This window comes from Cetorhinus maximus, chromosome 10, assembly GCF_964194155.1.
Source record: "Cetorhinus maximus chromosome 10, sCetMax3.hap1.1, whole genome shotgun sequence".
NCBI lineage: Eukaryota > Metazoa > Chordata > Chondrichthyes > Lamniformes > Cetorhinidae > Cetorhinus > Cetorhinus maximus.
The window spans coordinates 123,817,047-123,833,607 of record NC_135888.1 but is presented as its reverse complement, the minus strand read 5'-3'; the positions used below and the strand labels follow the sequence as shown (position 1 = coordinate 123,833,607).

Below are 16,561 nucleotides of genomic sequence, written 5' to 3'. Positions count from 1 at the left end.
AAGGACTCTATTTATATGTGGCCCCAGTCCTTAAACAACCAATTCCTATCCCCTGTGTGTCCTTAACAACATAATCAACAAACGATTAACAGATAAAACCTCAGGGGAACGGCAAGTGTGTAATACAGAGTAAATAAAGGGTGAAAAGCTATGAAGAGCAGTAACAAGGTGTAAGCACAAGAGAAGGTAACTCTTTTATAGTTTAAAAGCGTGGGCCAACGTTTTCTGATTGGGGTAAAGGGGAGGGAGTTACAGGTGGGAGATGATTCCTAAACTCAGTTGACTTTCTGGCCCTGGGTCAGTTAAATGTTGGAGGAGGGATCCCTAACCTCCACTGGTGAGTTGCATCAAATTGCACCAACTTGCTAGAAGAGGCATCAGGAGCCTGCTGTAGAGTTAACATCGAGTCACTAATGTCTTTTCTCAAAAGTTTAGAAGTTGCTCCTGACCAATGACATTGCTTTGAGCACTATATTTTTCATATATTCTTTCATAGGATGTGGGTGTCTCTGGCTTGGCCAGCATTTATTACCCATTCCTAACTGCCCTTGAGAAGGTGGTGGTAGTCCATGTGGAGTAGGTATTCCCACAATGTTGTTAGGGAGGGAGTTCCAGGATGTTGACCCAGGGATACTGAAGGAACAGTGATCTATTTCCAAGTCAGGATGTTGTGTGGTTTGGAGGGGAACTTCCAGGTGATGGTGTCCCCATGTGTGCGCTGCACTTGTCCTTCTAGGTGGTAGTAGTCGTAGGTTTGGAAGGTGCTGTCTAGGGAGCCTTGGTGAGTTGCTGCCATGCATGTTACAGATGATACACACTGCTGCTACTGCACGTTGGTGGTGGAGGGACTGAATGTTTGTGGATGGGGTGCCAACCATGTGGATTGCTTTGTCCTGCATGGTGTCAAGCTTCTTGAGTGTTTTTGGAGCTGCACTCATCCAGACAAGTGGAGAGTATTCCATCACATTCCTGACTTGTGCCTTGTAGATAGTGGACAGTCTTTGGGGAGTCAGGAGGTGAGTTACTCACCACAGGGGATTCCTAGCCTCTGACCTGCTCTTGTAGCCACAGTATTTATATGGCTAGGCTATTCAGTTTCTGGTCAATGGTAACCCCCAGGATATTGATAGTGGGGGATTCAGTGATGGTAATGCCATTGAATGTCAAGGGACGATGGTTATATTCTCTCTTGTTGGAGATGGTCATTGCCTGACACTTATGTGGTGCGAATGTTACTTGCCACTTGTCAGCCCAAGCCTGGTTATTGTCCAGGTCTTGCTGCATTTGGATGTGGACTGCTTCAGTATCTGAGGAGTTGCGAATGGTGCTGAACATTGTACAATTATCAGCAAACATTCCCACTTCTGACCTTATGATGGAAGGAAGGTCATTGATGATGCAGCTGAACATGGTTGGGCCTAGGACACTACCCTGAGGAGCTCCCGCAGTGATGTCCTGGAACTGAGATGATTGACCTCCAACAACCACAACCATTTTCATTTTTGCTAGGTATGACTCCAACCAGCAGAGAGTTTTCCCCTTGATTTCCATTGTCTCCAGTTTTGCTAGGGCTCCTTGATGCCACACTCGGCCAAATGCTGCCTTGATGTCAAGGACAGTTACCCTTGCCTCATTGCACAGGCCCCTTGTCAATTAAACCAATTCGCGCACTCCCAGATACCTGAAATTTGAATGCTATATGCCTAGTAACCCTGGCATCAGCATTCAAACAGAGAAAATGGTGGAAGCTTGATAGATGTCTCTGTTCCCACTTTAATTTTGCATGTGGCTGAACTCATTTTTTGCAGTTCTGCCTGTCCTCCACAAAGGGAAATGGGCTGACAGAGGCATGGTAGACGACATCCTAGAAATATTTTTGGCCCCGTTCATCCCAGATACACTAGAAAACTGAAATAATCCAGAATATAGAAATGCAATACAACAATGTTATAAATAATTGTTGGTCACATGCAACGGAACCAAAATGCTACATTTAGCAATGTGCTTTGAAGTTCAGAGTATAAAAGTTGGCAATAGTTGTGATAAGCATCTATTAAGGAGCACATTAAGAAAAATTACTTTTTTAGATTATTAATTTTTGACTTTGATATTTGAATGACTCAATAAATAGAAGATACTTACAGCTTTCAAGTTGCATTATACATGTTTGCACATCCATTGGGAAATTCTTCAAGTCCATGGGACAGGCAAGGCTCAGTGTTAGCCTGAAAAGAAGTAAATAATTACTTTTACATTGGGTACGAAGGTCAAGTTAAGTGGCATAAACTCTGTTTGATTTGGGACTGACCTCAGCCTACACATTTGAAACTAAATCTTAACTATCGAATTCATTGACCTAAAGGTAATAGTGTAAGTGAACGCAACATTCTTCAAGTGTGTAATATTGGACAATTCTCTAATTCATTCTGATCAATGGTACACATCACACCTATTTCTACTATTGTTTCTAGTTGATGGTACTAAATTGTAGTAGAATGCTGAGTCAATAACATTGACAAATGTAATCTATACTGTGCTCTGGGTTGTTAATAATGAAAAAAGAAAATTATCCATACTTCTTCATGAAAACAGCAGATGGTAAATTGATCTATGGTTGGTTGTAGCTTGATCTGATGAATTTGTGACAAAGTGCTAATTATTGTAATATGTTCACCTTCTCTCTACAATTATTGTGGTCATCTCACACCAGTTACTTTGAGCACTCCTCCCATGACTACAGCTATTAACTCCTCCACTGGCTAATGGATTCATTTCCTCTTTCCAATGATCTAATCATTCCCCACTGAGTTATCCTTTTTCTACCAATTACTGTGATCACTGCTCCAAACATTACTTACAGTGGGCAGCTGATTGCAGTAATCATCTCTCCTCTCGATACTATAACACACAGAGGCAGTTAGTATAATTTCTCAGCCTGCCACTGTTTAATGCAATAATTCCTCTAATAATCAATGTAGTGACCTCACTGTTAGTTGTATCTGTCATTGCTCCAAAGGTTACCATGATTACCTTTCTCCTAGTATTGTCATTTTTCTCCTCTCACGCATATGAACAAGCACATTAAAGGCACTATTCACATTAACACTTTCTTTTTATTAATTCATGGAATGTGGGCGTCCTGGCAAGGCCAGCCCTAATTGTTTATCCCTAAATGCTTTGGAGAAGGCAGTGGTGAGCCAACTTCTTGAACCAATTTAGTCCACGTGGTGAAAGTACTCCCATAATGTTAGAGGAGTTCTAGGATTTTGACACTGTGCCATGAAGGAACTGCAAAATATTTCCAAGTTAGAAGGGCGTGTAACTTGGAGGGTGCCTTGAAGGTATTAATGGTGTTATGAACCTTCCCTTATCCTTCTAGGTAGCGGAGGTTGTGGGTTAGAGAGGAGCTGGCAGGGAGCTTTGACATTTGCTGCACTCTACACATTGCAGCCACGATGCACCAGTGGAGGAGGGAGTGAATGTTTCAAGTGGGCTACTTTGTCCTGGATGGTGCTGAGCTTCTTGAGGGTTGTTGGAACTGCGATCCTCCAAACAAGTGGATAGTATTCCATTATACTCCTGACTTGTACCTTATAGGTAGTGGAAAGGCTTAAAATCAGGAGGTGTGTCACTAACCCCAGAATACTTAGCTTCTGACCTTCTCTTGTTGTTACAGTATTCATGTGACCGGTCCAGTTAAGTGCTTGGTCAATGTTGACTCCAGATGTTGATTGGTGGGAGATTTAGTGATTTATATTGCTATTGAATGTCAAGAGGTGTTAGTTAGATTCTCTCTTGTTGCACAAGATCATTGCCTGGCACTTGTGCCACTTATCGGCCTCAGCCTGAATGTTGCTCAGCACTTGCTGCATGTGGGCAGTAGCCGAGGAGTTGCAAATGTGCAATGTTTAGCACCAATCATCAGCGAACATCCCCATTTCTGACCTTATAACGGGGGGAAGGGCATTGATGAAGCAGATGAAGATTGTTGGGCCTAGACACTATCCTGAGGAACTCCATGTTCTGGAGCTGAGATGATTATCCTCCAACAACCACAACCATCTCCTTTGTGCTAGGTATGACCCCAGCTAGTGGATAGCTTTCCCCCAATTCCCATTGACTTCAATTTTGCTAGGGCTCCTTAATGCCACACTAGGTGAAATGCTGCCTTGATGCTAAGTGCAGCCACTTTCACCTCACCTCTGAATTTCAGCTGTTTGGCTCAGGCCTGTAATGAGATCTGGAGTCGAGTGGTCCTGGCAGAACCTAGACTGAGCCTCAGTGATCATACTACTGCTGAGTAAGTGCCGTTGAGAGCACTGTCAAACACCCACTTCCTTCGTTTTGTTACTGATTGAGAGTCGGCTGATGGGCAAATTGTGACCAAATTGGATTTGTCCTGTTTTTTTGTGGACAGGACATACCTGGGCAATTTTCCACTGTCAGGTGGATACCATTGTAGCTGTACTGGAAGAGATTAGCTAGGGGTGCCGCTAGTTCTGCAACACAAGTCTACTGTAACACAGCCAGGATGTGGTATTCGATGAGCTCAGCTGTTTCTTAATATCACAAAAGTGAATCAAATTGGCTGAAGACTGGTTTCTGTGATGGCAATGAACTCAGGAGGCTGAGATGAATCATCACGCAGCACTTCTGGCTGAAATTGGCTGCAAACACTTTAGCCTTGTTATTTCAATCACATGCTGGGCTCTGCCATTAATGAGGATGGCAGTATTCCTGGAACATCTCCTCCCATTACTTGTTTAATTGTATGCCACCATTAATGACTGACTGACTGGCAAGTTTACAGAGTTTTGATCTGGTCCACTGGCTGTGTGATCGCTTAGCATGCACGAGGTCCTTAATTGCAGCTTCACAAGGTTGGCATCTCACTTTTAGGTATGCCTGATGGCTCCTGGCATGCTCTTCTACACTGCTCAATGAACCAGGGTTGGTTCCCTGACTTGATGGTAATGGTAGAGCGAGATATGCCAGGGCATAAGGTTACAAATTGTGGCACAATACAATTCTGCTGCAGAAGTCCACAAACCTCATGGATGCCCAGTTTTCAGCTGCAAAATCTGTTCTGAATCCATCCCAGTTAAACACGGTGGTAGTGTCACACAGTCAGATGGCAGGTATTCTCAGTGTGAAAATAGGACTTTGTCTCTTCAAGGATTGTGCAGTGGTCATTCGTACCAGTACTGTCATGGACAGATACATCTGATACATAGATTGGTGAGGACAAGGTTAATTAAGTTTTTCTCTCATGCTGGTTCTCTCATAACCTGTCCGAGGCCCAGTCTAGAAAATATGTACTCTAGGTCTCAACCAGCTCATGATGCTACCAAACCACTCTGAGGGGACTACAAAGTCCATCACCACCAAACACATTCTGTTCCTTTGTTACCTTCAGTGCTCCATCCAAGTGGCATTCAACATGGAGATGTACAATTCATCAGTTGAGGGAGGGCGGTAGTTGGTGATCAGAAAAAGGTTTCCTTTCCCATGATTGACCTGAAGGCACAGGCTTAATGGGTTCCGAATCAATGCCGAGAAATCCCAGGGCCACCGCGCCACCACTGGTTGGACAGAATATGCCCAGGAATGCTGATGGTCATGGACGAGTCTGGAAATTGGCCATATTCTGTGAGCATGTCCATGTTAGGCTGTTGCATAACTAATCTGAAGAATGTCGCTTGCGGTTTTGAAAGAAGACTCCAGATGCAGGGTTGACTGGGCTCTTTGTCAATTAAAATCCACGCTTAAGTCGATGCTAGGCTGGCTGTCCAATTTTATTCTTATTATACTTTGTCGTAGTGATTTGGTACAATTTACGGGCTTGCTAGGACATTTCAGAAGGCAATTAAGGCTTGACCACACTCTCTTTCCTGTGACAGGTTTCCTTCCCTGAAGGACATCAGTGAACCAGATAGACTTTTACAACAATCTGAGAGCTACACGGTCACCATTACTGATGCTAGCTTTATATTTCAGATTTATTTACTTATTTAATTGAATTTAAATTCCCCAGCTACTATGGTGGGATTTTTAACTCATCTCCAGATCATTAGCACAAGTCTCTGGAATGCCAGCCTAGTAACATAGCCTCTGTGCTACCATTTTCCTATGAAATAATACCACTAAACATTCACAATGAGGTTAGTCCACCTTCATGATGTCTATAAGCAAAGTGTGAAAAGGTGGAAACTTTTATGATTTATGATCATTCACTGAAAGCATCCAGTCAATTACATCTAGCCATCTGTTGCCAATATGGCTAATCAAATACTGGCACATATATCAAGGGCATTTGACTACAAGCCAACAGAAATTATTCTTAACCTTATGTAGATCATTGATGAAACCATTTGCTATGTTAGAAAATATTCAAAAGGAAAGCCAATTATGCTACTCAGTTGGTAGCACTCTTGCCTCTGAGTCTCTGGGTCATGAGCACAAAAATCAAGGCTGACACTCCAGTGCATTGCTGAGGGAGTGCTGTCTGAATGCCGGAGGTGAGATGCCTCTTGATGCCTCTTCTCCCTGCATGGGTGGATGTAAAAGCTCCCATGGCAAAAATCAGGGGAATTTCATGTTCAATATTTATCCCTCAATCAACATCACAAATAATTGTTTTGTCATTATCATATTGCTGCCTGTGGGAGTTTGCAATATGCAAATTGGCTGATGCATTTTCTACATTACAATAGTGACTACACTTCAAAAGTACTTAATTGGCTTTAAGTGCTTTGAGATGTCTTTTTTTTAAACCATCCCTTACCCTGCATCATAATGCTTGTATTGCGCCCAGTGCTGTGTTTGTGCTCTGTAATGGATACTCCATGATTACCCCTCATTTAATAGCCTGCGCACTCTCCTCATCCAGTTCCATATGAGTGCCGCTTACCTGATACTGTAGAGGACTTTACCATTTTGAAAAATTCGCAGTAATTTGTTGTCTGTAGTAATTTCGTGAAAATGAGCACCTTTCTCGTTAGCAAAGAATAAATCCGGTTTCCAAATAGAATCCAACATAGATGGATCCAGATCCAGTGAGTCATCAGGAAACTCGCTGTAAGCAAGTCGCGGATCGTTCCATTGCTGCCGTAGGAAAATATTTAGCCGATAATCCTACGGGAGATGACAGAAAATCAGAACTTGTTTACACTGGGCTCAGAGCAAGAGAAAAGTAACAGTTCACCATTAATGAGAATAAAAGACTGCTTAAAGGCATCAACCATTTTCCCACTCCCCATATTTCCTTTGATCACCACCTCATGTTTCCTCTTGGCTTGTTCCCTCTGCTAAGCCAAAACAGGATTAAATTATCATTCTTAGTGTAAAGGGAATGGACTGCTTTGACTGCCACTACAAGATCATAGAATATTTTAAAAATATTCACGATTATTGCAGGAACCATGCCAAGATGCAGTAGAGTAGCAATTAAGAGAAAGGTAGGCAACATGGAAGAGGGGGAGTAAGCATCCAGGCTACTTTCAAGAAGACATCAGGGGGATGGAAGGTGACATAGAGGAGAAGGATGAAAGAGTTTGAAGGAGCTTGATAGAAAGTTCAGATACCATTTGAAGAAGATATGAGGGAGATGGTTGAAATATGCATGGGCCAGGTAGAAGGATGGTTTGAAGCAGACATGAAGTGCATACGTGGGGCATTAAAAGACATGGGGAAGAATTTTCCCCCCATCGGGGGGGGAAGTGCAGGAGCGGGCGCGTGCAGGCACGCCTCCAATCGGCGGCGTGCCGCCATTTTAAGTGACGTCCGCCAGGAAGTGCTATGCGCTCCCTGTGCGGGTATGGAGGGGATTCCCTAAGCCGGGAGTGTGCTCTTTAAGAGCGCACTCATCTCCCTGAGGTTAAGTGCTGCCTCAGGGAGATCAGCGCCAAATTCAAAAATGGTCAATGGACAAAAATAAAATTTCCTTAACATGTCCCCTCATGTGACACTGCCACATGAGCTGGGACATGTCCATCACTTTTATTCAAACTTTTATTAAATTTTTTAAAACCCTCATAAAACCTCATCCCGCCCGTGGATGAGGTTTCATGCTTTTTCTGAAGCCCGCCAGGGCTCCCGGCCTGCCCGCCAGCATTAACGTTGGACGGGCAGGTCCATTAATTACTTCAATTATGTTTTAAATGGCCTCAATTCGCCGTTGACACGTCGGGCGCACAGCTGACTTGGCTGCGCCCCTGCCCACCTGAAAATTTAAATGAGGCAGGGTGATGTCGGGAGTTCGGCCTGACATCATCCCGCATCATTTTATATGTCGGCAAGTGGGCCCTGCCCCCCGCCCCCCGCTCGCCGTCCTCAATATCCTGGCCATGAAATATGTGGAAGAATGGCTTGACAATGATGTAGTGCTTTGGAAGGGGATTATGACACTAACTTGCATTTGATGCAGAATACATTGAATGGTTTAGAGCAAATGGAGGAATGGCTTGACATTAAAAGAAAGGGAGCTTTAAATGAGATTTCAGGGGGCAAAGTTATTTTTACAATACAATGGGAGGCTGGGAACAGACAGTAAGGGTACAGCTATCCAGGGAGACCTGAGGATAATTCAGTGAGAGAAGGAAATCTTAGACATTTGGGGGATTGAAGGTCATTTAGTTTGAGACTTGAAGATCCAGCATCAGTAGCCATTTCCCTATCAAGGTTTTACAATTAAGTCATGGTCACCTCCTTTCTTTTTTCTGAGCATGGTTTGCCTTTGGGAAATCATGGGGACCTGCTAATGAACATACAGACAGTCTTCTTACTGGATCTATGGATTAAAATGATTAAGTAGTTGGTGGCTAAAGGAATGTAAGGGTGTTTAAGGATGGATGTTATATAATGATATATACCACTGTAAAATAGTCACATTGGAGATTAGTTTAATGCTATATAAATATGTACCGGGGACTAAGTGAACAGGTAGTGAACCGTAAGAAGATTTGGAAGAGCAGGTCAGCCTATAGGATATCCTCTGACAGTGAGAGAATAAGGCGACGCTTGGAAAATGCCATATGGACGATCAAGCATATATGGGTGGGGCTATGCCTAGGACAATCTTATTGGTAGGGAAACAAGAGGAAGATGGTTGTGAGAGTTGGTACAAAGTGTACCCCAAACGCTGTGTGACTTTCAAATAAAATAACCACTGCATGAGATTGGGAACAAACCAGAAGAAACAAATATAGTGACTATGCTTTAAACTTTGAATACTACAACTGCTAGCTTCCCATTAGAAGGCATTCACACCAGTCTCTATTCACTGTTTCATCTGCAATGGATCATCATCTAATCCAGAAGATTCATTTTGAGGTCTCATTTACTCTTAGTGCAGATTGTATTAAATGAGAATTAATTGTAACTCCAGGTGGAGGATCTTCCCCTCATTGGGCGGGTGTGGTGGGCGGGTGTGGTGGGCAGGCCAGGAGCAGCCGCGAAATGGTCCATCGCCCGCGATCGGGTCTCGACCGCAGTTTCATACTGGATGGTCAATTAACGGCCAGCCAGCGTCAAATGTGCGCTGAGAGCCTCAGCAATGCTGGGGTGGGGGCAGGAGGAGCACGAGTGCTGAAGTTTGCGCATGTGTAGGGGTTGCGATCACTGAAAGCTCCATGAAGACACAGAGCTGCCTCAGGGAGCTGAAGAATTTTAATAACAAAATTAAAGATGTTAAAAATCCAGAAAAATTGTCCACACAGCAGACTTGTGCACCTTTTACATGGTGATTATTAAAATCCTGCCCAAACATTAAAAAAAAATTTAATCACAGAAACCTCATCCCACCCGTGGATGAGGTTTTGAACAAAGAACAAAGAAAAGTACAGCACAGGAACAGGCCCTTCGGCCCTCCAAGCCTGCGCCGATCATATTGCCCGTCAACTAAAACATTTTCCACTTCCGGGCTACGTATCCCTCTATTCCCATCCTATTCATGTATTTGTCAAGCTGCCTCTTAAACACCACTAACGTACCTGCTTCCACCACCCCCTCTGGCAGCGAATTCCAGACACTCACTACCCTCTGCGTAAAAAACTTGCCCCGCACATCTCCTCTATAGTTTTCTCCTTTCACCTTACATCTATGTCCCCTAGTAATTGACTCTTCCACCCTGGGAAAAAGCTTCTGACTATCTACTCTGTCCATGCCACTCCTAATTTTGTAAACTTCTATCAAGTCGCCCCTCAATCTCCGTCGCTCTAGTGAGAACAATCCGAGTTTCTCCAACCTCTCCTCATAGTTTATAACCTCCAGACCAGGCAGCATCCTGGTGAACCTCCTCTGCACCCTCTCCAATGCTTCCATATCCTTCTGGTAATGTGGTGACCAGAATTGCACGCAATATTCCAAGTGTGGCCTAACCAAGATTCTATACAACTGCAGCATGACTTCCCAGCTTTTATACTCAATACCCCTGCCAATGAAGGCAAGCATGCCATATGACTTCCTGACTACCTTATCCACCTGTGTTGCCACTTTCAATGACCTGTGGACCTGTAAACCCAGATCCCTCTGCCTGTCGATGCACTTAAGGGTTCTGCCATTTACTGTATAATTCCTACCTGTATTAGACTTTTCAAAATGCATTTCCTCGCATTTGTCCAGATTAAACTCCATCTGCCATTTCTCCACCCAAGTCTCCAACCGATCTATATCCCGTTGTATCCTTTGACAATCCTCTTCACTATCTGCAACTCCTCCAACCTTAGTGTCGTCTGCAAACATACTAATTAGCCCAGTTACATTTTCTTCCAAATCATTTATGTATACCACAAACTGCAAAGGTCCCAGCACTGATCCCTGCGGAACTCCACTAGTCACAGATCTTCATTCAGAAAAGCACCCTTCCACTGCTACCCTCTGTCTTCTATGACCAAGCCAATTCTGTATCCATCCTGCCAGCTCACCTCTGATCCCATGCGACTTTACTTTCTGTACCAATCTGCCATGAGGGACCTGTCAAAGGCCTTACTGAAATCCATGTAGGTAACATCCACTGCCCTTCCATCATCGATCATCTTTGTCACTTCCTCGAAAAACTCGATCAAGTTAGTGAGACACGACCTCCCCTTCACAAAACCATGCTGCCTCTCACTAATACGCCCATTTGCTTCCAAATGGTAGTAACTCCTGTCACGAAGAATCTTCTCCAATAATTTCCCTACCACTGATGTAAGGCTCACCGGCCTGTAATTTCCTGGATTATCCCTGCTACCCTTCTTAAACAACGGAGCAACATTGGCCACTCTCCAGTCCTCTGGGACCTCACCCGTAGCCAGTGAGGATACAGAGATTTTTGTCAAGGCCCCAGCAATCTCCTCCCTTGCCTCCCTCAGTACTCTGGGGTAGATCCCATCTGGCCCTGGGGACTTATCCACCTTAATATTCTTCAAGACGCCTAACACCTCCTCTTTTTTGATCTCAACATGATCCAGGCTATCTACACACTCTGCCCTAGACAGAACGACTGCTAAGTCCTTCTCTTTGGTGAATACTGATGAGAAGTATTCATTTAGTATCTCTCCCATTTCTTCTGGCTCCACACACAGATTCCCACCTCTGTCCCTGAGTGGGCCTACCCTTTCCCTGGCTACCCTCTTGCTTTTTACATATGTATAAAAGGCCTTGGGATTTTCCTTAATCCTGGTTGCCAGTGACTTTTCATGACCTCTTTTAGCCCTCCTGACTCCTTGCTTAAGTGCAAAAAATGCAAAGGCTGCCTGGCTTATTCACCATCCTGCCAACTGTAAGGTTGGATGGGCAGTGAAAAATTGAACTTAATTAACAGCTTAAGGGCCTTAATAGGCCTCTTAATTGGCGGCGGGTGTGCTGCCGACTCTCAAGCCTGCCCGCAGACTGAAATATCGCACAAGTGCGCGATGATGGTGCACTTGCCCGATGTCAACGCGCGCTGTTTCACGCTCAGGTGTGTCAGGCATGTACCCACATGTTGAGCTGAAAATCCTGCTCCAGGTTTTTCCCCAACTGGAGTGCCAGTTCTGTGCAACTTCAATTGACGAGCTATCTTTGAAGCCTGATACATTAACATGAACAGCAGACTGCTCTGCTCTATATTAAAGTGTTTAATCATTCTTTGGCCATAAGGGTTAGGAATAACTAACAGTGAATAAATAACATGTGAAATGAACAGGTTTGAAATACAATGAAGGCAGCAAGATACAGATGGGTCAGGTTTATTAATGACACTTTGCAGATCATAATTGACTCTTGGAGGAAGCATCGGAGGATCCTTTACAGGTATCATGGACATCTAACAGATAACTTCAATGCCAGGTATAGGGAACAATCCCACCTGGGTTGGTGCAATACATCACACCTTAAGTGTATAGAAGGATGCCAAGGAGAAAGTGTCCAAGTTAAAGAAAGGTACGATAGTAGGAAGGGTAACTGTCATTTTTATTAGTTTGAGTCACAATTTTCTTACTCTGTAATTATATGGGTCTGAAGGATAATTAATTTACTTTGCAATATGCAGACCTGATTTACACTTACTAAGCCCAACTATATATGGGATACAACATATTTATCATGCAGTGACATCAATGCCAATCCAAGGAGATAGTAACTGTCAGGCATAAATTGATGAATTATTTTTGGAAACTCTATTGTTTATTCACTAACATGATACAAAGGACAGATAATGAGGATATTGCATAAGAAGAAGTACAGGCTATAAAAGATGCATGGAGAGTTGCAGCGAAGACAGCTCGTTTGCTATATCTCAAAGGAATCTCATTAATTCAGTGTCTGCAGCTAACAAGATATTTCATTTTGTGGTTCATTATGTCTAACAATCCATATACTGGGGTGTAGCTTTCACTTCTTTAACATTCATCTCCTGGAATGCATTCTTATTTTCTTTTCAGGCAAAAGTAGCATTCAAAAGGTAACATGCTCCATATGTGGAGGGCTGGTTGTGAAACATCAAAGCAACAGTTCAATGGAGGTCATCGGAATGGAGGTACATGAGGTGATGCAGAAATGTGTGCGCCCTCTAATATTCAAGGCTTACATTACTTTGCTCATGTTCATTGCGTCAATCAATGTCATTTGGATCATGAAAATTTCTGCACACGTGAAAGAATTGCACTTAAGGTCAGAAATTGTGAGACCTGCTGTTGGCATGGACACTTGGAGACTTGGGACCCAATAGACACCTCTGTCTAACCTAGCAAGCCTCAATTTCTGTTCTTTACTCAAACTGAAACAACAAAATGCTTTAAGCTGCCTATCTTAAGTGCTTTTGTTCTTAAAAAGAGCCTCTTATCACCCCCATCCAATACATGTTTGGGGTGAAGGAGGTTGAGAGTCTGAGGAGTTTTCATAGGTGAATAACTGATCACAATTTGGAGGAAGGAGCAGCTGTGCTGGGTGCTCAACGCCTAACTGAAGGTTTAGCGTGGTCAGAAAGCCTGTTGCCACCATGAAATGCAGGTAAGTACATCAGTGAGAGCAGTGGAATAAAGCTCATGTTTTAATTCAAGGGAAGAAACAACTGGAATACAAAGAGTTGCAAATTCTACCAAATAGTTCAGGAAACCAAACATCATCTACTCTAGACCGCCATTGAGCAATGAAAGCATCAATCGCTCCCACAATGCAGACCTCAGATACACAGGGTAAGAACATAATTCTGGTATTTCTCTCTAGGAACACTGTCACATGTTGCCAGGTGCTGAGGTGCATACCCTATGACAGGACAACTGACCATTTCAGTGTACTTGAAGAAATGAATGAGGGGTGCCCACATTTCAATGAAGTATATCGTCCTGTGTACACATCAGGTGAACTCAATATAAATCTTTTTGTTTTCCTCCCTTTTGCCTTATCTTTCAAAAAATTATATGATTTTATATCTAGACAATTACTGGGTTGGACAGGCAGCCCTGTTAATGATCGGAATTGGTTTTTTTAATGGCCTTAACAGGCCTTTGACAGTTCGGCGAACGTGCAGCCGCATCCGGCACATGCCCGCTGAGCGACAGATCTGAATGGCGTGCAGTGACGTTGGGACGCATGTCCGAAGTCAGCGTGCGTCGTTATACGCGTCGGCGTGCCGGGCTTGCCCCTGGCATGTTGTGGGCTGGTGGAGCGAAGGCTGCACAGGGGAGGCAGGCTACGCAGGGATCGGGAAAGAGTTGGAGGTGGGAAAGAGCGGGTAGGGTCAGTGGTGTTGACGGTGGAGTTGTTGGGGTAAACTCAGTGTACTGGTAATAGGAGGGAACAGTCACAGTCAGACGAGGGAGTGGGATGCCATAGGGAAGCAGGTCCAGGGTGAGAGTTTGGTAGGTGAAGGTTTCATGGGAGGGAGGGAAGGGGAGAGGGTGGGAGTGTCATCACAGAGGCAGACTAAACAGATGGCTCGGATAGTGAGAGGGGGCAGGGTCAGGGTCGGCATGGGGCCGGTAACGGGTGCCAGTTCTGAGGGGGGGAAAGCATGTAGATGTAGATTGTTAAAGGGTCCAGGTTAATGGGGTGAGGATCAAAGGTGACAGAAGGGAGAGGAATGGTGATATTGGGTGGGGAAAGGGTGATGAGAGGGAAGTTGGTGGGTGACCAGGGGAGGGTGGAAGGTAGTGGACTGAGTTTGGAAGGTGATGTGCACCATTTTTCTCAAATGGACCTTGACCACACAGTTAGTCAGTTAGTGAGATCCTTCAAAGTGCGTGGAGGGTCTTTTTGGGTGGGTGGAGTTCAAGGTCAGCATAAGTGGCTGACTGAAAGGACACGCTAATAATAATTATCAACAATGCTTAGTTGTGTTCTCTTCTCTGTGGTGAAGCCTGCATGGCAGGAGGTTTGTTCCTGGCTCACGGGTCTCATAACATTGAGATCCCAACAAGGTATGCAGCTGCCATTTATCCTATGCCACTTGCCATCTTCTGCAGTCAGAGGCAGGGATGAAGTGGGGGATGGAGGGAGGTGGATGCCTCCAAGGGGAATGGCTGGCAGACAGTCATCAACTCTCTATTCCAAACCTCCATCCTCCCAGGTGAATGGTCATGGCTGACGGGGCTCATGTGATTAGTCTTTCTATACTGGTCTGTCTATACAGTCTCGAGGGTCATAGAGGATAGCGGAATAGTGTCAGAGGGAGGCTTCTCGCACATGGCTCTCATCGCCCTGGTCAAAGAGCAATGTATCCATGTGCAGTCAGGTATGAACGGGAGGAACACCCATCTCTGGTCCTCCAGGGTGTCCTTCATCTGGAAGAGGTGGGGTGGGGATGCCATGTCTAGACAGAGGCCACACAGGCACAGGACTTAGCATTGACTTGCTGGCTTTGAGATGGAGGGAAACCTGTGAAGTATATGCTCCCTATATTTATCACATCCAATTCATTCACAGATCCACTGAGGTGTTGATGATCCAGACTGCAGGCAGCCCTGCCTTGGTACTGGCTCACATCAGATGAGAAAAGGTTCCACTGAGAGTTGGCACAGGGTCAGGAGGAGCAAGGGCTGAGCAGCAAGAGGCCTCAAGAAGGTCAAGATGCTGGCAAACAGGGTCTACAGCAACAGCAAGCACTGGCCCAACCCTGAGTGTATTGCAGGTGGTGCTCTTTTCTAGAAATGAGCGAAAGGCAATGCCAGAGTCGCCCCCTTGTTCTGGGAAGTGGTTGCTCACATCTTCCAACTTCTCCAGGACGAGCTGTGGCTGCAAGGACTCTAGAGCAGTAGTGTGGAGCTCCTCGCCTGCAATGAGTGAACGGCTGTCTGAGCACCCTTTAAATATAGTGCCAAGACCTTTGACCACATGAAGTAACAGCGGGGCGGGTGACTTCCTGCCTGCCCCGCTACGAGATTCATTGAATTCCTCACAATTGCATAATTAATGAGCTGAAAAGCAGAAGGTTGCAGGTGTTCAGCTGTCCTACCGCCCAGTGACAATCACTCCAACTCTCCCACCCACCACGGGACTTAGATTCCGGAATGGAAGATTTCATCCTTGGTGTCAAGCCCAAATGAGATTCCACTGAGACTGCCATTAAGTGCAGTTGTTTTTTTAACAAATGCTGATTTTAAATTCACTCAGATTAGTATCATTCACTTTTAAAGGTAGTAAATATAATGGAAAGGCTTAAATAATACTGCAAACAGTAGACATCTGTGAACATAACCTAGTATTGAGATTAGGCCATAGCCTTAGAAGAATTTTTATGGTATATTTAAGCCCTTCACTTTTTTTTAATTCAATCAGGGGATGTGGGCTTTGCTGACTAGGCCAGCATTTATTGCACTTGAGAAGGTGGTGGTGAGCTGACTTCTTGAACCTCTGCATGTGGTGTAGGTACACCCACAGTGCTATTAGGGAGGGAATTCCAGGATTTTGACCCAGCGACAGTGAAGGAATGGCAATATATTTCCAAGTCAGGATGGTGAGTGACTTGGAGGGGAAATTCCAGGTGGTGGTGCTCCCATGTATCTGCTGCCCTTGTCTTTTTAGATGATCCAACAGAGGGCGCTGGTGAGAAGTGACTGAAGCATTCTGGGAGAAGTCATTGCAGCCACTGCGACTCAGGAGG

At 44.6% G+C, this 16,561-nt stretch overlaps 1 protein-coding gene across 1 annotated transcript in view; it reads right to left on the bottom strand.

Moving 5' to 3' along the window:
- Window positions 1–16,561, bottom strand: part of glra1 (glycine receptor, alpha 1) — a 149,549-nt gene that overhangs the window by 75,445 nt on the left and 57,543 nt on the right. Inside the window, exons 4-5 of the mRNA XM_078549715.1 lie at window positions 6,911–7,134; window positions 2,143–2,225 (exon numbers count right to left, since the gene is read on the bottom strand). Coding sequence (XP_078405841.1) covers window positions 2,143–2,225; window positions 6,911–7,134 — 307 coding nt within the window. The remainder of the gene's footprint in view (window positions 1–2,142; window positions 2,226–6,910; window positions 7,135–16,561) is intronic.